Source organism: Pogona vitticeps, chromosome 1, assembly GCF_051106095.1.
Source record: "Pogona vitticeps strain Pit_001003342236 chromosome 1, PviZW2.1, whole genome shotgun sequence".
Taxonomy (NCBI): domain Eukaryota; kingdom Metazoa; phylum Chordata; class Lepidosauria; order Squamata; family Agamidae; genus Pogona; species Pogona vitticeps.
Window position 1 is genome coordinate 319,314,188 of NC_135783.1, and position 20,344 is coordinate 319,334,531.

The 20,344-nt window shown below is 41.0% G+C and overlaps 3 protein-coding genes across 7 annotated transcripts in view; 2 read left to right on the forward strand and 1 right to left on the reverse strand.

Annotated features, from left to right (window-relative positions):
• Positions 1 to 1,396, reverse strand: part of AREL1 (apoptosis resistant E3 ubiquitin protein ligase 1) — a 33,211-nt gene extending 31,815 nt beyond the window's left edge. The window contains exon 1 of one of the 2 annotated variants that reach the window (XM_020793866.3): positions 1,315 to 1,396. The gene's annotated coding sequence lies outside the window, so the exon portion shown is untranslated. Of the gene's footprint in view, positions 1 to 1,092 lie in introns of both variants that reach the window. The other variant, XM_078392753.1, reaches the window with a different exon arrangement.
• On the forward strand, positions 1,354 to 10,693 carry FCF1 (FCF1 rRNA-processing protein). 2 transcript variants are annotated; one of them, XM_020793867.3, is made up of 8 exons: positions 1,354 to 1,487; positions 3,668 to 3,735; positions 4,116 to 4,187; positions 6,742 to 6,890; positions 8,305 to 8,377; positions 8,917 to 9,004; positions 9,316 to 9,410; positions 10,444 to 10,693. In XM_020793867.3, the coding sequence occupies exons 1-8, from the start codon at positions 1,485 to 1,487 to the stop codon at positions 10,490 to 10,492; spliced, it is 597 nt and encodes a 198-aa protein (XP_020649526.3). In that variant the 5' UTR covers positions 1,354 to 1,484; the 3' UTR covers positions 10,493 to 10,693. The 2 variants fall into 2 exon arrangements, with proteins under 2 accessions (XP_020649526.3, XP_072842529.2); XM_072986428.2 differs by lacking the exon at positions 1,354 to 1,487 and adding an exon at positions 3,126 to 3,234.
• A 2,722-nt stretch (positions 10,694 to 13,415) lies between these two features.
• Positions 13,416 to 20,344, forward strand: part of YLPM1 (YLP motif containing 1) — a 75,456-nt gene continuing 68,527 nt past the window's right edge. For all 3 annotated transcript variants that reach the window (XR_013544835.1, XM_072986423.2, XM_072986425.2), the window contains exon 1: positions 13,416 to 14,582. Coding sequence is in view for 2 of the 3 variants with exons in the window: in XM_072986423.2 (XP_072842524.2) it covers positions 13,536 to 14,582 (1,047 nt within the window). In the remaining variant the exon portion in view is untranslated. The remainder of the gene's footprint in view (positions 14,583 to 20,344) is intronic.

Genomic DNA, 20,344 nt, shown 5'->3' on the forward strand with positions numbered 1-20,344 from the left:
AATTGTTAAAAATAAATCAGTAAGCTTGAAGTAATTCAATGGAACATCTAGCTCCCACTATTCTTTATGGTAATGTTATGCAACGCTTATTCATAGAAACAAGGTCAATATAGGGCAAATTTTATCGACTCATTAAATGGTAATTCATACAGTTCTCTAAGACATCTTACTGCAAACTTCAAACACTTGTAATTTCATTTAGTGTTTCTATGAAGGGGAACAAATCTACCATCTTTGATTCAGACCCCATACATAGAAATATTCACCATGCATCATTTCCCATTACAGTATTATACATCAAACCAAACAGAGTTGAAGTCAAAACAGAAAGTATACCATGAAAACCAAAAGGGACCAAAAGAACAGAGGAACACTTTCTAATTTTGTATTCTTGTAGAACAGTTGCATTAACAGGGGAAAAAGAGCATTCCAAGAACAATGAAAAACAATTAGCCAACTGCAGCATAAAATGAAGAAAAAAATCAATGCAGAGCTGTTGCCAGGAGGACAAGATGAAAGCTGTCAAAACGGAAACAGATCCTGAAATTGATAATGCCTTATGAAATTATAATTTCATTGATAATTTCTTATGAAACCGTAACTGTTTTGTATCGCGAGTTCAGTTTCTTCAAACCAAATAAGAACAACTAACTTGCTTTTCAGGCCCAATATAAAATGCAAGCAAGATGATGATGGGGGGGGGGGGGGGAGAAGGGAGAAAAGATTGTGGATTTAGAACCTTGGTCCAATCTCCTGAAACGGGGTGATAAAGAGGTGGGGGGGGGGAGAGACAGATGTCAACCAGAACAAGTTGGGATCTCTAAGGAACGCCCGTGGGTTGGCCGGGCGGGAAGTAAATCAATGGCTCCCACAATGCGATAGCCCACGAATGCTGCGAGCTACACCCCACCGTGGATGGGATACTCTGGCGAAACTTCCTTCTTTCCTACATGGGTCCTGGCAAGAAACTCATACAGGGGCCTGACTCCCTTTCCAAGGCTCAGACCCACCGACCCTTTGGGCAGCCGACAGTCGGACCCAGCCTCTTTAATTCCCCTGTAATCTTAATCCCCAAAGGAATTCCGATCCTACCCCCCTAGTTTGGAAAGACGGGAAGGATCCTGTCCCAAGGGCGCCGCCCCCTTTCTCGGCTGCAAGGGCTTCCCTTTCTCTCCCAAGCAACTCAAGGTCCTCCTCCCTTCTCTCGCCTTCCTCTTCCCCCCCCCCCGAAAGAAAAGAGGGGAGAAAGCGGCCGCCGAGAAGGGGAAAGTGAAAGCCAGCCGAAGAGCAACCGTCGCCCTAAATGGTACTTACGGTGCAGGACGGCTCCAGCCCAGCAGCCGCGAGCTCTCCTAGCGCACCCCCCCTCGGTGGAAAGGCCCCCGGAAATGACGTAGAAAGCTTTGTCCGCGCGAGAGGCGCCGCGCGCCGGAAGTGTGCGTGGACGAAGCAAGTGCGGCGAGGCGTCCCGAGGAACTGGGAAGATGGTGAGGATTAATCTCCTTTTTTTTTTTTAAAGCGGTGGAGGGGAGGCTACAGGTCTGCAATGACTCAAGAGGGTCTGTTTGTCTCTTGCCCTTTTACTGCTCTGTCTTATATCACTGGATATCGGAATCTTAATCAAATATAAAATACAAATGCAATAGGCAATGCCTATATTTTGTTGTTGTTAAGGCGTGTCCGACTCTTCGTGACCCCATGGACCAGAGCACGCCAGGCCCTCCTGTCTTCCACTGCCTCCCGGAGTTGGGTCAAATTCATATTGGTAGCTTCGATGACATTTTCCCACTCTTTTATTAACTATGAGGGCTACTCCATTCCTTCTACAGGATTCTTGCCCCAGAATAGTAGATATGATAATTGTCTGAATGGAATTCGCCCATTCCCATCCATTTTAGTTCATTGACGCCCAAGATGTTTATTCTTGCCATCTCCTGTTTGACCACCTCCAGCTTCCCAAAGTTCATAGATCTTACATTCCAGGTTCCTATGCAGTATTTTATTTTTTTGAAGCATCGGACTTTCATTTCACTTCCAGGCGTGTCCACAGCTGAGCATCCTTTCCGCTTTGGCCCAACCACTTCATTACCATGTTTCCCCAAAAATAAGACAGGATCTTATATTAATTTTTGCTCCAAAAACGCATTAGGGCTTGTTTTCAGGGGTTGTTTTATTTTTTTCATGTGCAACAGTCTACATTTATTTAAATACAGTCCTGTCATCTTCTTCTGGCTGTTGCACAATGGTGGAAGGCGGGGTTTCACTTAACTGGGGCTTATTTTTGGGGTAGGGCTTAGATGATGAGCATCCTGAAAAATTATACTGTAACAGGGCTTATTTTCAGGTTAAGTCTTATTTTAGGGGAAACAGGTTAGCTCTGGAGCTACTTGTCCTCTACTCTTCCTCATTAGCATCTTCCAGCGTCATATCTTTTAGCCTTTTTTCTGTCCATGGAGTTTCCTTGGCAAAGATACTGGAGTGGCTTGCCAGTTCCTACTCCAGGTGGATCGTGTTTAGTCAGAACTCTCCACTATGACCTGTCCATCTTAGGTGTCCCTGCACAGCAGAGCCCATAACTTCTCTGAATTACTCAAACTCCTTCGCCACGACAAGGCAGCCATTCATGAAGGGGAACACCTTAAAAATAATCATACAATATTATATGCCTATTGCATTTGTATTTTATTTTGCTTTGACCACATTGCTCCCTTGTTATGTTATCAAATATGTAGCCTCAAGGCTCGCCCAAGGATAAACAGCATTCTTGTGCCTGTTACTTCCCTTTGGTAGTATTTGTAGCGTTTATCAATGTTGCCTTGACGTAAAACTATATTCTGCTCGCTTCTAAATTAAAAAAGCAGTACCAGACTTGAAATGGAATAAGAAACATGCTTTAACGCTAATTTAGGGAAACAATATACTTGTTCCATAAACAAGCTCTATGGTTTTGAGGGGAAAAGAAATGTTGGACCCCACTTTTTCTTACTTTGACTTAATGCAGGGAGCATACTCAAAAACACAGAACTGCCAATCTTCTTATCTGGTTCGTTGACCCCTAAGATCAGACATCTCTGTTTAACTCCTTATGTTCTCTTTTCTATTTATAGTTATAGCTCAGTGGTTTAGGGATCTACCTCTGAAACCAGAGGTTGGGAGTTCGATTCCACACTATGTCTCTTTAATGGGACTGGACTTGATGATCCTTAGGGTCCCTTCCAGCGCAGCAGTTCTGAGGTGATGACATTTATAAAGATATAATAATAGAAGAGCTTGTGAGCCCCAGAAGGGTGTAGAGGTGTGTTGCTAAAAATAGATTTAACCGGGTCAGTGTAAGCAATTTTGTATCTGAATAGCACCTGTCATGATAAGCTGGGACCAGTAGTCTGATTGGATTTTTTTTTATAATAGTGTATATTTTAGTGAAACCATGCAAAGCAGTAGCCATAACATCTGTTTAGGTTGCAAGAGACATATGAATGTCAAGAATAGCCTGACCAGAGTGCATTTCTTCAGCAGTAAGTAATCAACCATAAAAACCTGAAAATGATGGGCAATTGCTGGACTCTTTTGCTTTAGAAATTGTTGCTTATGATGGTAGATCAGACAGAACTAGAGGGGACTCATGATATTTATTCAGGAGAATAATCTGCCATTAATTTCTTATTAGGGGAAGCAGAAAAAAGCAAGGAAATATGCTACTATGAAACGCACCATCAGTCTTCGTGACCAGCGCATGTGAGTCTCTTAGTATGACTTAGTAGAGCTGAATCCTGACACATAGTACACACTGGACTCTGGCTTGCATTTGTGGGAACAAGTGATTGCCCCATACAAAGCAACCAGGCATTCACTTATACAAAGAGGTAGTGAAACCCACTTACACAAATGGCAGTGAAACAAAAACTGTTTGTCCAACAGATCATTACATGGTAAAAACAATCAGAATTTATGCCTAAATGTTTAATATTTGAAATATACTTTCCTTCTAGTTTTAGTATTAGACTCTAGTCTTACTTATTTCTTCTCCATTTCAATATTATGATCCTAAGTTATACACAGTGGCTTTTGGAATGGCAGTAGCTGGTGCATGTTTTCAAACCTTTTGCCATTTCTAGCAAAGAGGAAGACCGAGCAAAAGCCAAAAAGAAAAAGAAAGAAGATCCCAGTGCGATCAAAGAGAGGGAAGTGTAAGTAACAAAATGAGTTATTATTTTATGAATTTATATTTTAAGATTGCAATATTATTTGTTTGTGTTTGTTGGTTGGTTGGTGGTTTGGTTTGATTTGATTTATATACAGTACCACCAATCTGGCAGCCAGGGCCACTCTGGGTGGTTTACAACAGATAAACAACAGAATAACAGAATAATACATATACAAAATAATAATAATACAATTGGGGCATAAATAAAGTGCAGTAAAAACAAATACAATACAATAAATTACAATTAAAAGCATAACATAAAAGACAAGCATGGTGGTGTGATGGATGATATTTTAGCAAACACTATTGTATCATACAGTTGTTTGTTCAGGGGAGGCCTGCTTAAGTAGCCAGGTTTTTAACAGCTTCCTAAATGTGCTCAGTGAAGAGGGCAGGCGGACTTCAGGTGGATGAGAGTTCCATAGCTGTGTAGCTACCACTGAGAAAGCCCGATTTTTAGTAATTGTTTTCCAGGACTCTCTTGGGGTCAGAACTCTCAACCGCCCTGCCTGGGATGATCTTATAGGGCAGGCAGATCTAACTGGAATGAGGCACTTGGCCAAATATCAAGGTCCCAAACTGTTTAGGGTCTTATGGGTTAGTACCATTAACTTGAAACTGGTACGGAAGTGAACAGGAAGCAAGTGTATGGTGGCCGGGGGGGGGGGGGAGATGTGTTGGTATTTCCTTGTCCCACTCAATCTGGCTGCTGTGTTCTGGACCCATTGCAATCTCCGTAGCAGTCCCAAGGGTAGCCCCACATAGAAGGCATTGCAGTAGTCTACTCTTGAGACTACCAGCACATAAACCAGTGTGGTGAAGGACCTGGTGTCAAGGTAGAGGTGCAGCTGGGTGACCCGCTTTAGATGGAAATAAGCGGAAGAGACCACAGACATTAACTCTGATGCCATTGATAGCACTGGGTCCAGAAGTACACCCAAGCCAAGCACCTCATCCTTCGTGAAAAGAGTGACCCCCATGAAAGATGGGGAAGCACAGACCATCTTCTACAGACACAATACAGTGTTTGTCTATAGACACAGTGACCAGCTAATGTGCATCACAAATGTACTATGATAAAATATATAAACGGTTTCATTGTTGTGCACGAGCTTCATTGACTGTCATTTTAGTGAGTGAAATTTATTAACTTTTCCCTGAAAGCCAACATTGCACATTTACATTTATTCTGTCTGCCTGTACTAAAGTTTTTATTTGTATTTACTGTTATTTCAAATGTTGCACTCATGAAATCTTGTGGGAAATAAGTACTAAATTTCTGTGTGTGCAAACTTTGCAGAACACATTGTGAAGTAGAGGAAAAGGCAGAATAGTTTATATCAGACTGTTTAACCATAATGCTGCCTTCATTATATAATTGCTTATTTAAAAGGATGAACAGCTATTTAGCTTGTCTGGAACTGTATATCGAGAATACATTGTATATGGACTATTCATATAGACCTTCTCAAATCAACTACTATAGTACAGTGGTGCCTCGCACAACGATTGCTTCATACAACGATGAATTCACACAGCGATGGGTTTCTTTGAGGAATTTCCCCCATCGTTTAACAATGTTCTCTATGGGGGAATTTCACTTAACGATGTCCCTTTTTCGCTCCTGTAAAAGTGTCTTAAACTGTTAGAAACCTGTTTTAAATGCTTGCAATCATTAGCCCACCTCCTGAACCCTATGCAAACTTAATTTGGTGTTGTTCTGAGTCGTTAATTTTTGGTGATTTTTTAAATTCTCCATTGAAAGCCTTTGAATGGTCCGTTCAAAGGCTTTCAATGGAGAATTAAAAAAAATCACCAAAAATTAACGAAGACTCAGAACAACACCAAATTAAGTTTGCATAGGTTTCAGGAGGTGGGCTAATGATTGCAAGCATTAATCCGTTAAAATTGGAACGGATTAGCCGGTTTTCAATGCATTCCTATGGGAAATGGTGTTTCACTTAACGATGTTTTCACATAACGATTTTTTTTATGGAACCAATTAGCATCGTTAAGCGAGGCACCACTGTATATTATAGGTAGAGAAGTTGTGCACTTGAAAAAATGTTTCTTACAGGACTGGTATCTGGAGATGATTTAAGCAGAGATACAGGTCATAACAGAGTTATGGGGGTGGGAGGAATGGCGATGATGAGGAATGTTTAATGTCACTGCCGGTTAGACTCCAGAGGAAAAAAGGTGATAAAATCAAATCCTGGACCGGTTCCCTAGTCACAAAAGAAACAGAGATACATGCTTTTGAAGTAGCAAGACACTATACAGACAATGGACAGAATGCTATTAGTGCCTCAGCATATATGTTAAAGTCAAATATCTTAGGCTAGTTAGGAAGCAGATGTTTGCATTTCATTTCACACACTGCTTGTGTAACTTTACATATGACAAAGGCAGACACTCACTTTCATCAATGGATTCAATGCTAATATAATCCTTCAGTTAAATTCTGCCTGTTAAGTTTTGATTGCTTGTTTTAAAGCAGTTTGTCCTGTGTTTTTTTTTTTTGTTTTGTTTTTCAGCCCAAAGTACCCATCCTGTTTGTTCTTCCAATATAACACACAGTTAGGGCCTCCCTACTACATCCTGGTTGATACCAACTTCATTAACTTTTCCATTAAAGCCAAATTGGATTTGGTGCAGTCAATGATGGATTGCCTCTATGCAAAGTGTAAGTACTTAGATCTATTTCAATATATATTACAGTAACGTACTTGTAATAAGTTGAGGCTATGAAAAGTTCCAGTAGTGAAGACATGTTGCTAAGACATATGTGTCACTGTGATACCATGTTCTGGATCACACTGTAACATTAAGTGCATTATCATTAGCTTTGTAAGTATACATGTTTATCAGATCTTTCTGTGTTGCTATCCACATTACTGTACTCTGGAATTCTCTTCCTGTGAACTGTGGCATCTGCCAGGAGATTCAATAGGTAATATAAGGCAGAATTATTTCAGTAGGCTTTTGGATGTCAGGAATTGTTCTTCCACCGCTTATTTGGCAAGTATTATATGACAAAATTATAGAAATTGCTGCTATTTTATTACATTTTATCATTTATTTGAAGTATTTTATTATTTTATGTGTTATATTTTTATTTTCTATGTGTTGTGTGCCATTCTGGGTATATCTGAAGTGGAACATGAAATATAAATATAAATAATAAATACAAATAAATAAAATTAAAATCAACACAAGTAGAACTGATTATTGTGAAATACCTTTATTACCTATATTCCTTGATAGCATAGCGATTCCACCCCTGGTCTTGGATAATTATCACAAAAATTCTGACAAAAATGTTATACACCTTTGGATGCATTGTTTGGATAATATATGTTGCATGTGTTGTTTTATATTGTTCAGTTTGCTTGGTGCTTCTCTTTGACCATGAGGAATTCATTCATCCCTTATTAATTAAATCTAGCGTGTGTGTTTTTAAATTCAGCCAACGGCGAAAATTTTGCCAAAATTTTGGTATACTGATAGTTATGATCAAATAGGTTTCTATTAAGAACATAATTATTTGTTCTGGTGAATGTACAGAAAACACTATATTTATAAATATATTTTTGCCAAAATCCTCTTGTGTGGCTTTGCAAATGGCTTAACTTTTTAAGGAAAATTGTCCTAGGTTAAGAAATCACCATAGGCACTACCAGTTGCATCCTAAGCAAGGCAACTTTCTTAATTTAAGGCGGTTTCCTCCAAAAGTTATGCTATTTATGTTATACTAGTATAACTGGGCAAAATGATTTGAGTCATTTAGTGGTAAAAAAATGAAAGTAATCAAAGAAAGCATCTGGTTTTAAATTTTAGTACTTTTCTGTGATGCTATTTATTATTATTATTATTATTATTATTATTATTATTATTATTATTATTATTATTATTATTATTATTATTATTATTATTATTATTATTATTATTATTATTATTATTATTATTATTATCTGTCAAATGATTTAATATAGCAACTGCATGAATATAGATGTGAATACCAGTATTTTCATTATACTGGCCCCGTATAAGGATTTTTTGATGGTAAGTTTGTGATGCTACATGTTCTTATCCTGTAGGTATTCCATGTATCACAGATTGTGTAATGGCTGAAATTGAGAAACTGGGACAGAAGTATCGTGTGGCCTTGAGGTAGGGGGCATGATAACTAAATTTTGTTCTTCACTCTAATTTTCATGGATCCCCATGATGGGGATGCCTGAGGACATCTTCTTTGGTGCCTGTCAGGTTCCCTATGTTAACTGAATTTTTAACTTTTAAAAATATTATTTATTCATTTATGCCAGCATACTTGCTGGGAGGTAGGCATGAAACAAAATGAAACATAAATCTCCAGTATACTCGATATTTTCAAGGATGCCACTTTTCATTTCTATTCAGTTCTGTAATAAGCTTCTTAAACGCAGGCTGGAAATTGAGTTTCTAATTGTTTTAGACTTCATAGGCCAATTGCTGATAAATAGTTACTTAAATAACTAATAATTAGCTAAAATAATAACCCTAAAAATCTCTCTTTGGTTTTTTTTAAGGGGGGGATTAAGGAGTGTGCAACTCCCAGAAATATAACAGATTTGGGTCTAGCTAGTGAAAGAATGACCAAAATGGTCTGCCTTTTAGCAATTTCCTAATTATTTTATTAGGTCCTAACTTTCACTTATGTGGTTCTACAGGATAGCAAAAGACCCACGATTTGAACGCTTGCCCTGTACTCACAAAGGAACATATGCAGATGACTGCCTGGTACAGAGAGTCACTCAGGTACTCCTTTGCAAGGGGTTATGTGCTGTATTTTTGATATATAAATGTGCTTAGAGCAACATAATTGCTGAAAGAAGGTGACACTCAGTATGTACAATTCTTTTTAATTAATATTGCTGACTTACAAAAAAAATCAATGTTGCAAACAATTATAGAATAGGGCATTCTCTTTGCTTAATTTTTTTTTTGCCATTACTTTGGTTAAGGTGTTCATAAATATACCTGGTTTTTCTGTAGGTGGGTGTTTTTAGAAAAGGGATAAAATCATTTAATTTAGATTCTCAGTATAACATTGCCATTTTTCCCTGCAGCATAAATGTTATATAGTAGCTACTGTAGACAGAGACCTTAAGCGGAGAATACGGAAGATTCCAGGAGTACCCATAATGTATATATCTAATCACAGGTAGGTGAGCTATTAAGTGGAAAAACATTATATAATGACAAATTTAAATTGTAGTTTTCAGTATATTCAACATATTTTATCTACACACTTATGTGTAGATAATCAAATAATCCAGTCATGTAAAGGAAGTGCTTTGGTTCCATTTTCAAATTGGTCACTTAAATCATTAACATTATCTGATTGTGGTTACTATGCAATTGTCTGTTGATTCCTGAATACATTTAAAGTAGGATTCTGTATATGTGTACTGAAAAGCAAGTCTTGTATAATTCAGTAGAGCTTACTTTTAGGTATGTGTTTTTAGGGTGGACCTTGAAACTTGCGGTAGAACACATAAATTTATATATTTAGTACACATATGTACCGCTGACTTAGTGAAGAGCACTACTCAAGGAGGTTTACAACATAAAAGTGAAACAGTAATCCTAACTACTCGTAAATCAACAAACATCCGAAGGAAACAGATACAGTAAAATACATCAGTCTCAAATGATAGCAGACTTCAGGACAGATGGTAATATACTTAAGGGATGAGGCCCTTGAATGCTTCTCAAAGCATTGACATCTTCAGCATCCTCTTAAAGGATGGGAGGCAGGAGCCCATTTCATAAGGTGGGGGCCATGACTGAGAAAGCATAATTCGTGGGGACAGTAATGGCTAGTTCTGTGTTGGCAATTTGCATGTATACAACTATTGTACTATCTGGTGAGGTATCTGTTGTTTGTTCAACTACTCACACAACAGTCATTGCTTAAGTCGCATGTATGGAAATCCCCTACACAGGATCCTGGCCAAAACATATCTTTCTAAAGTACATATAGTCCCTTAGTATTAAATTTGCTATCTATTATTTAGGTGTATGAATACTTATTGGCTACTTACACAGTTTACTGAACATTTCAGCATCTTTTAGTACCATATTAAAGATCTGCTCAATGCTAACAAATATCATGGGTCTCATTATGTGCTTGCTGTATACCATATTGGAAATATGGTGGATTACTTCACAAAAGATTCCTTGTTTCATTTTAGGTATAATATTGAGCGAATGCCAGATGACTATGGAGCTCCTCGACTTTAATCATCTGCTGTAGAGAAACCAAGAGAAACCGTCACTGTCAGTTTGAGAGTATTGCCGAATATTGAGCCTGTTATAAGGTTCTTCTGTTTTCGATTCACTTCTGTGATGTTTTGAACTGTACTTGATTTATCCAGAAAAAAAGAACATACAATCTATTTTACTAATCAGTGTTCCAAAATAAATATTTCTGATGGTATTAAAGTGAATTTCAGAACTTTTCTTTTAACACCTCTATCCTCTCTCAACTTCTGTTTTCAACCCAGCATTTACTGTTTGCTCTCTAAAAGTCTGCATTGTGCAATTAGATACAGTGGCTAGATGCCATGAAGCTAGATTTCCAAATAAACGTGCATATGATTCTGTTTGTAAAGCCTCATATTTCATTTGGGCAGCAACACTGGCTATGGATATGCAGCACCATTGCAGCGCTGTGCAGCTGCACACCCCTGCAGCTTAGAGGGAACATTGCGTGCAGAACTTAATAGACTTTTTAATGGGGGAAAAACACAGAAGCCTGTGTTCATCACTGCTGGCATTTATCCAGCATATAATTCTTGAATGAAATCAGACAATCTTTGACAATCAAAATCCATCTGAGTATCTATGTCTTTTCATAGTTGTAATAATTATAGGAAATGTCAGCTTGCCTGATCCTACAAACTTTATCTACAGTGCTTCTATGTTCCATATGCACAATGTACTTCAGACTGGCAAAAATACTGTACAAATATTTTACAGCTATGAAGAAAACTGTAGGCACAAATGTTTAAAATCACATCCAAACCACAGCTGCAATACAAGGATATCTGCAAGCGGGATCTGAAGGCCTTAGGAATGGACCTCAACATATGGGAAACCTTGACGTTTGAGTGTTCAGCCTGGAGGCAGGTGGTACAGCATGACCTCTCCGAATTGGAAGAGACACTTGTATAGCAGGCCAAGGCAAAGAGGCAGTCACAAAACGAGCAAAACCAGGGAGCTGGGCAGGGGACAGATTATATTTATCTTCAGTGTGGAAGGGATTGTCACTCTCGAATTGGCCTTCTCAGCCACACTAGACACTGTTCTAAGACCTCCATACATAGCATGTTCCCATAGTCTCTCGAGACTGAAGGATGCCTACATGCATAAGGTTGCCATAAATCATAGGCTACCTGGCAGACACAGAATTCAAACAACCATACAATTGATCATAATAATGTATAATTTATTCCTGTCTGGTAGAAACTTTCATAGGCTTTTCTAAGTACAAAGAACTAGAAAGTGTTTTACTATTCCCTTCTTCTGAGGGTACTCTGGGCTTATACAGCTTGCCTAGACTGTACAGGCAGGTGGCAGGGCACATAATTCCAAAAGACCCATATGCTCTAGGACAGGTGATCTTGGCTGGCCCTTCTCTTGGGAGGTTGTTGTTTAGTCAATTAGTCGTGTCCGACTCTTCGTGACCCCATGGGCCAGAGCATGCCAGGCCCTCCTGTCTTCCACTGCCTTCCAGAGTTTGGTCAAATTCATGTTGGTAGCTTCGATGACACTGTCCAACCATCTCATCCTCTGTCGTCCCCTTCTCCTCTTGCCTTCACACTTTCCCAACATCAGGGTCTTTTCCAAGGAGTCTTCTCATGAGATGGCCAAAGTATTGGAGCCTCAGATTCAGGATCTGTCCTTCCAGTGAGCACTCTGGGTTTATTTCCTTCAGAATTTATGGGTTTGTTCTCCTTGCAGTCCAAGGGACTCTCAAGTCTCCTCCAGCACCACAATTCAAAAGCATCAATACTTCAGCGGTCAGCTTTCTTTATGGTGCAGGTCTCACTTCCATACATCACTACAGGAAAAAAACATAGCTTTGACTATGTGGACCTTTGTCAGCAAGGTGATGTCTCTGCTGTTTAAGATGCTGTCTAGGTTTGTCATCGCTTTCCTCCCAAGAAGTAGGCGTCTTTTAATTTCGTGGCTGCTGTCACCATCTGCAGTGATCACGGAGCCCAATAAAGTGAATTCTGTCATTGCCTCCATATCTTCCCCTTCTGTTTGCCAGGTGATGGGACCAGTGGCCATGATCTTAGTTTTTTTGATGTTGAGCTTCAGACCGTTTTTTGCACTCTCCTCTTTCACCCTCATTACAAGGTTCTTTAATTCCTCCTCACTTTCTTTAAAGGAACTAGCTTTAAAGCCAGTTCTTTTAAAGCTAGAGTGCTTCCGGTTGGGTCCTAAGGGATAGGGTGAGGAGAGGGCAAAACTGGTGTCCCGCAATAGCCTGATTGCAGGGTACTAAGCGAAGACGGCAGCAAAGTGGAGGTCTGTGCAGTTGTCGTGGGGAGAGCAGTAAAGTGGGGAGAATTTTGGGAGGTACAGGAGGGTCATGTGAGATGCCAAACCCTGGCTATGCAAGCTGGTGCTCCAACTCCCTTTTCACATCTATGGTAATGTATTTATTTGAATCCTAAGGGTTGATGACTCTTTAAATACTTCAATGTTCCACAAATCTTAATTTGGGAGGTATTTTACTATTTCAAACTTTTTCAAAATTGCATATCCAATCTGCCAAAAACTATTATTTTTCTTTCCAAAGGATATGCCACAAAGAGCATACAACAACTTATTTGTCAAAGTAATAATACTTCAGGAAGGTTCCCAGAAATGATAAACAGTGGTTACCGTACGTTTTTTTTTACCACGAATAATTGACATTTCGACGAATACACAAAACTTAAACCGAATCAATAAAATTAAAAAAAATGTCCTAAGTACCGCTCTCCCCACGATAACTGCACAGACCGCCACTTGGCTCCCATCTTGGCTTAGTCCCGTGCAGCCAGGCCACTGCGAGACACCCGTTTTGCCCTCTCCTCACTCTACTACCTCTTAGGACTGAACCGGAAGCACTCTAGCTTTAAAAGAGGAACTTCCTCTCTTTGGCCGGGCATCTCAATGCGCAGGCGCAGTAAAGTGAACGGCCCTTGGTTGCTGCCCGCCGCTATCGCGGCCTGTGGAAGCGCGAGGTCCGCTCTGATCCGGCCTTGCCTGAGATCCGCTTCCCAGCCCCATGTTCCCGACGTGGGGCCTCTATGGGGGGCCCCCCGGGCCCTATCCCCCGCCACCCACCATGATGCCGCCCCCGCCGCCCTCAGCCATGCCTGGGCCTCTGCCACCGGGGCTCCCTACCGCCATGCCTCCCCAGGTCCCGGTCGTGCCGCCGTCGACTGCGATGGGCAGCTACGGACCCCCCTCTTCAGCGCCGGCAGCGGCCGGCACGGGGGGCTTTCTCAGCCTCCAGGAGCAGCATTTAGTCCAACTCCAGCAACTTCAGCAGATGCACCAGAAGCAGCTTCAGTCGGTGTTGTTAGGAGGGCCGCCTCCGCCCAGCGCGCCCCCGCCGAGCCTGCCGCCGCCGCCCCTGCCCGGCGCTTCCTCCGCCGCTGCGTCCTGGCAGCCGTCGGCGCCTTCCGTCCCGCCGCCGGTGCGCAGCTATCAGAAGCCGTTTAAACACCGGGACCCGCCGCCTCAGCCGCCGCCGCCGCCCCCCCGGGAAGCACCGTTCCGCGATCCCCCGATGCCTCCTTCGTCTCGAGCGGAGGAGGTGGCGGAGCCGCCTCGCCCTCCTCCTGAGGATAAATGGGAGCCCCTCGCCCCCTCGACCAGCCCCTGCCTGGATATCGACATGGACCTGTCTTCTCCGCCACCGTCCCCTCCCGCGTCTTATATGTCGGGACCGGAGACGGACTCCTATGTAGCTCCGCCGTTGCCATCGCAGAATCAGACCTCACCACCGCTGTCTTACCAGGGCCGTTCGCAGTTGTCTCAGGCAGTTCCACAAAGCTTTCCGAACCCGGCACCTTCAGCTGTTTCTCAGCCCTACCTGTCCCAGGCCCAGGCTTACCCACCGCCTCCCCAGTCGGCAACCCAGCCAGTGCAGCAGCCTCTTCCTCCCTCGGTCTCCCAGTCAGAACCTCCTTTCACCTCATCCCAGATTACTCAGCCCCCTCCTGAACCTCAGGAGTTAAGACAAGGGAGTGGCCCAGGCATAGGTACCAGGCCTGAGCGACCCCTGCAGAACACCCCACAGGCCGACCCTTCCACGATGACACCTCAGGTAAGGACAAAGGATCCATTGCGCCTTGCCCCCCAACCTGCATTTGAGTGGGAGTTGTCAAGGTGGTAGGGTTCTGTTGCAGCAAAAGCAAGTTGTGTGGGGTCTTAAAGAAAGGAGTTCAGTTTGCCTCAAGCTTTTATGGAATAGGGTACAGCTAGGCTTCAGTCTGTGAAAGCTTGTGTCAGATAAAACATCTTGGTCTTTAAGGAGTCTTAGGGCAAGGAGTTGAAGCTTCACTTCATTTTTATTCCATTTATTCGTTGAAGTGTCCATTTTTGTTTGTTTCTGCTTTCTGTTGTCATATAGGGCTGTTTGATTATTAGTCTTTTCCTAACAAAGAGCAGTTCTGTATAGAAAGTAAGGTGAAGCCCATTTACTAGATTGCCATTTGTTCATGTATATGTTTGTATGATTTACACAGCACTCTTGTCTCTTCTTGCAAGCAATTGTATTTACTTCAGAAAATGATAACACATGAACCAACAGCTGGTCATTGGCCAGTGTCTGCTAGTAGACCCTTAGACAGGCAATCATGTGTGTATGCTCTTGTTTTCCAACATAAGCATATATGGTTGTTGTGGGTTTTTCAGGCTCTTTGGCCATGTTCTTAAGGTTGTTCTTCCTGACATTTCGCCAGTCTCTGCGGACGGCATCTTCAGAGGACAGGAGTAGCACTCTGTACTCTGGTGCAGTTTGTTTGGTAGTTGAGTATATATAGCTGTTGGATCAGCTTTTGTCCTTTTCAGGTGATGGGTGATTATGGTGATCAGTGTCTTTTTGTTGTGGGTGTATTGTTGTGATTAGGAGGAGAGATTATCTGTCACTGTGATTGATGGGTGTCGTTAGCTGGTCTTTTGTGTGTAGTGATCACCGGTCCTTGTGGCTGGGTAGAGTTTGTAGACCTTTTGCAGGCTGTATTTTTTCAGTGCTGGGAGCCAAGCTTTGTTGAGATTTAAACTTTCTTCTTTTTTGTTGAAGTTCTACTGGTGTTTGTGGATTTCAGTGGCTTTCCTGTGCAATGATTGCTGGTGTTGTCAGTATTTCAGTATTTTGAAATAGAATTTCATGTCCAACTTGTTTTAGGGCATGTTCAGCTACTGCCAATTTTTCCGGTTGTTTTAGTCTGCAGTGTCTCTCATGTTCTGGTGTGGATGCTTCGTTTTGTGGTTCCAATATGTACCTGGCCACAACTGCAAGCATTCACAGTTGCGGGATTGTATCAGATTGTATCTGTGAGTAAAGCCAGTTGTGGGATTGTATCAGATTTGACTTTTCTTCTCTGTTTTTTGTGTTGTTCCAATGCAAACCAAAGAAATGAACATGCGAGTACCAAAACATTTTCAAGTGCAACACTTTTCTGAGAGAAGGGTTGCATTTTCTGACAGAATTGCATGGCCAATATTTTTGGCCATGACTGTAGATGTAAGTACATGTTTGCTAGAACCTCTAGTATTTCTGTATTTAAAATCGACTTATGTTTTGTTGAGTTTGAAGAACATTTTCATGCTGAGAAACTGTATATTTCTGATTATAGCTCTGTGTATGATGATGCAAGGACTGAGTAGCTTGAGGTTTTATGTGGCAGATTTTTATTTCAGGATTTTAAATGAACATTATTATGAAAGGGAGGTTGATTTTATTTCTATTCCAAACACAGTATATGCATATGTACTATCAATATTTCTCAGTAATTGTGAGAGGCCAAAATTCAGCTGGATCCACTACTTTTTTCTACCAATGGATATGGGACTTTTCCCTCCTCCTCACCTCCAGTGCTGCCGCCGCCACCATTGTGGCACTAAACATCTGCTCTGTTCGGTTCGGAAATTCCTTAGCACCAGATTTTTTTTTATCACAGAGGACTGAAGATCAATGAACAAAGGGAAAGGTACTCTTGATTCTGCTTGTGAAAGCAACATATCCAACATATGCCATTAAATGCTGGTCAAAATAATTGTTCCACTTTCAAAAGTTTTAATTGTTTGCTTATTTAAAATATTTATATACCACCTCTCTCCTGAAGTATCCAAGGTGGGTTGTAGTATTTAAAAGAAACAAAGTTAAAGCCAAACAGTAAGTTATCATAACAGTAAAAATCAATAAACAGATATGATATTAAAATTCATAATAGAACAATATTAAAAACAGAAGTTAAACAAAAACTAAAACGCTCCCTTTAAAAATCCCCTTAGTAAACCAGCCATTTAAAGGAAAGCCTGCCTGAAGAGAAATATTTTCATCTGCTTGCAGAAAGACAGCAAAGATGAGGCCAACCTGGGCACCCATGGGGGGAGGTTCCAGAGTATGGAAAATGACAGAGAAGGCTCTCTCCCATGTCCTTACCAAATATAGTACAGTGGTGCTTCGACTTACAAACTTAATCCATACCGGAATGGTGTTTTTAAGTCAAAATACTCGTAAATCAAAGCACTATTTCCCATTGAAATGCATGGGAACGGGATTAATCCATTCCAGCATTTCAAAACAAATACTAAAAAAATTATAATAATAAAGCACACAGAAAGCCCCATCGGAAGGCGTTGGGGGCTTTAAAAAAACAAAAATAAACAGAGCAAGCCCCAAAGGCTGCAAAACCCCCGACAAAAAACAAAAATAAACATCGAGCAATCCCCACACCGGGACTGCAAAAAACAACACAGCACAGAAACATAACCTCCCCCTCAACCAAAACCCAGCCTGCAAAACCCACCCAGAAATTTCTATAAAGGAAAAAGCAGCACCTTACCAGGCAGACTGAAGCCTCTTCCAATGGCACTCCCTCCCTGGCGAGGAGCCTCTTCCTGTGCCACTGCTGCACACCCTGTCCACAGAGGAGCCCCTCCGACCTGTGCGCCTCAGCCCAGCACCTTTGGCTGCCCTTACTCACGAGTACACCCACACCAAGAATGGGCAGGGAGCACACCAGCTTTCCGCACCTGGCAGCAATCCGGACCTGCCTTGGCCTCTCCTTCCCCCATCCAGCACCGCAGAAGTAAAAAAGTTCCCTGACCCCCTACTCTAACCATTGGGGCAAAAGAGCTACAAAGAAGCAGCCTCTTCGCCATCAACAAATTTCCCGCCTTTTTCCCCTGCCTTTTTCTGTTCTTACGTCGAAGCTCCACTTGCAAGTCGAAGCAAAATTTTGCAAGCAGAGCTGCTCATAAGTTGAAATGTTCGTAGGTAGGGGTGTTCGTAAGTAGAGGCACCACTGTACCTATAAACGTAGTGAGACTGAGAGAAAGGCCTCTCCTAGTGATCATAATACCCAGGTAGGCTCATAAAGGGAGATATGGGCTTTTAGATAGCTTGGACCCAAGCCATTTCGGGCGTTATAGGTTAAAACCAGTACAGTGGTGCCTCGCATTACGACGTTAATTCGTTCCAGTAAAATCGCTGCAGAACGAAAACGTCGTAATGCAAATAGAAAAAACCCACTGAAACACATTAAACCCCTTTTAATGCATTCCAAAGGGCTGTAAACTCACTGTCCATTGAAGATCCTCCATAGGAGCGAGAAATGTGTCCCAGAAAACAGCGGGGGGCCATTTTGTTTACCCGGCAGCCATTTTGAAACCGCCAATCAGCTGTTGGAAAATCGTCATTTTGCGAAGAATCAGTTGCCGAAGCAGGGAACCGATCATCGCAAAGCAAAATTCCCCCATAGGAAAAATCGCAAAAGCGATTGCAAAAAGTTCATCGTAATGCGGTTTCATCATTAAACGGGGCAATCGTAAAGCGAGGCACCACTGTACTTTATATCCAGTTTGGTTGATTAGCTAAACTGATATTTTAATTCCCTTCTGCATGTGGAAAATAATTGCAGTTTCTAAGACTACATAGCTCCCATATTTAAAATATGCCCTTTTGGTGGCAAGTTTTTTAAAAAATTGTGCTACGTTTGCTTGAATATTTATAAAATATAACTAGTGGTGATAGAGAAACCAGATCATATCCTTATATTTTTGTTAACATTAACTGGCCTTCAATGAGTTTTGACTTGTCCCAATGAAAAATAAATGAAGATAATTTTTATGTTAAATTAGTTTCACAAATAAATAAATGCTGCTTTAAATGTTTGCATGATCATAGTCACAGTTAAAAGAATTAAACACTTATGGGTAAGCTTGAATGCACAAGAGAAAGAAGGTAATATGTGGAGATGTTTTTGATTTTTTGAAAACTAATTTTTTGTAACAACAGTACAGTCAGTGTTAATGAACTTTCATGTCTACAGGGGCCATTTTAACCATTTACATTTTAAAGAGAAAATTAGAAAGTAGTGAAAAGCAGTACTGCAATGACATGTAAAGCAATAGGCCTTTATCTCATAGCACCAACATTATTAGTAGCAGAGCATTGTAGAAGCAGGACCAACTATGATTGTATATATTGCTTCATCACACCACATTGACAGAATTTGCCCCTGTATCACAGTCATTAGGCTTCTGGCTTTTCTGCACATGTCCAGAATCTGTGGGCACACTTGTAACAACTAAAGATTAAAAAATTAAGTTCTCTTGCAAATTTCATATGCATATTTTGAAATTAAATGTTTTCAGCCATAGAAAAAAGTATTTTTGTATTCGTAAAAAAGCACATTGATGGAATGCTGTGCAGAGTGTCATTTCCTCCATCTGAAAGCCAAAGATTAATTGTATAATAACAGGAGAGCAGGGGTTGGGGTTAGGGATCTGAGCAGTTGCAAAACCAGTTAAAAATACTTTGCTGTGATATAGAATTTTTTAATATAATTCAGTCTTTTTCATTGGGTTTTTAATTTGTTCAGACTGAGATTTGTGAAGCTAGAGATTTTTTTTATTTGAATATCTTGTTATCTTGATCTGTTGCCAGAAATATGAACACAGTTTGCACAAATGTGTGAATTTGTTCTGACTTCTGAATGTGCAATTTTTATTATACAGAAAATATTGGGGTTTATACAATGTTAGAGCAAGCAGATCGAAGCTACATTTTCCATTTGCTTTTTTTTAGAGGTGATGCCCATTTTCTCTTGAAAAGTGTCTCTCGAACATTCGGACTTCTTGGCAGCAATATATAATGGGGCATGGTGAGAGCCGTTTTTTTCAGGATGCAGGGGCCTGTAGCAGGAAGGTAAATGTAGGAAACTGTCTTGTACAGTGGTGCCTTGACTTACGAATCTCCCGACTTACAACCATTTCAAGTTACGACCAGCTCAAGCCGCAAATTTTTGCTTCGACTTGCGGCCAGAGTTTCCAGTTACGAACAGAAAAGAGCAGGGGAAAAAGCGGGAAATTTAAATTGCTAACCATTGGGAGGCAAAGAGGCTTCTTCTTTGTAGCTCTTTTGCCCCAACGGTTAGAGTGAGTATGATCGGAGGAGGCTTTGGACTGCCTGGTAAGTTAAGGTGCTGCTTTCTGTTTTTTAAAAACTGTTCTGGATGGGTTTTGCAGCATGGTTTTGGGCTGGATGGTGGGATTATGTTTCTATGCTGTGATGTGTCTTGGGCAATTTGTTTGTTTTTTGTTTGTTAGTTTTTCCCCATTTCCAATGGGTCTTGGAGGTTTGTTTGCTTTTGGGGTGTTTTTTCCCTATTCCTGATAGGACTTGCGGGGTTTGCTTGCTTTTGAGGGTGTTTTTCTCCCCATTTCCAATGGGTCTTGGGGGGGTTATTTGCTTTGGGGGTGTTTCCCCCTATTTCTGATGGTTCTTGGGGGTTTGCTTGCTTTTCGGTGTGTTTTTCTCCCCATTTCCAATGGGTCCTGTGGGATTTGCTTGCTTTT

Bases quoted from the DNA above. Each gene is read 5' to 3' on its own strand.
- FCF1 (XM_020793867.3), top strand. The intron at 8,378-8,916 runs GTAGGGGGCATG...GTGGTTCTACAG, and splicing joins AAGTATCGTGTGGCCTTGAG to GATAGCAAAAGACCCACGAT. The intron at 9,411-10,443 runs GTAGGTGAGCTA...GTTTCATTTTAG, and splicing joins ATGTATATATCTAATCACAG to GTATAATATTGAGCGAATGC.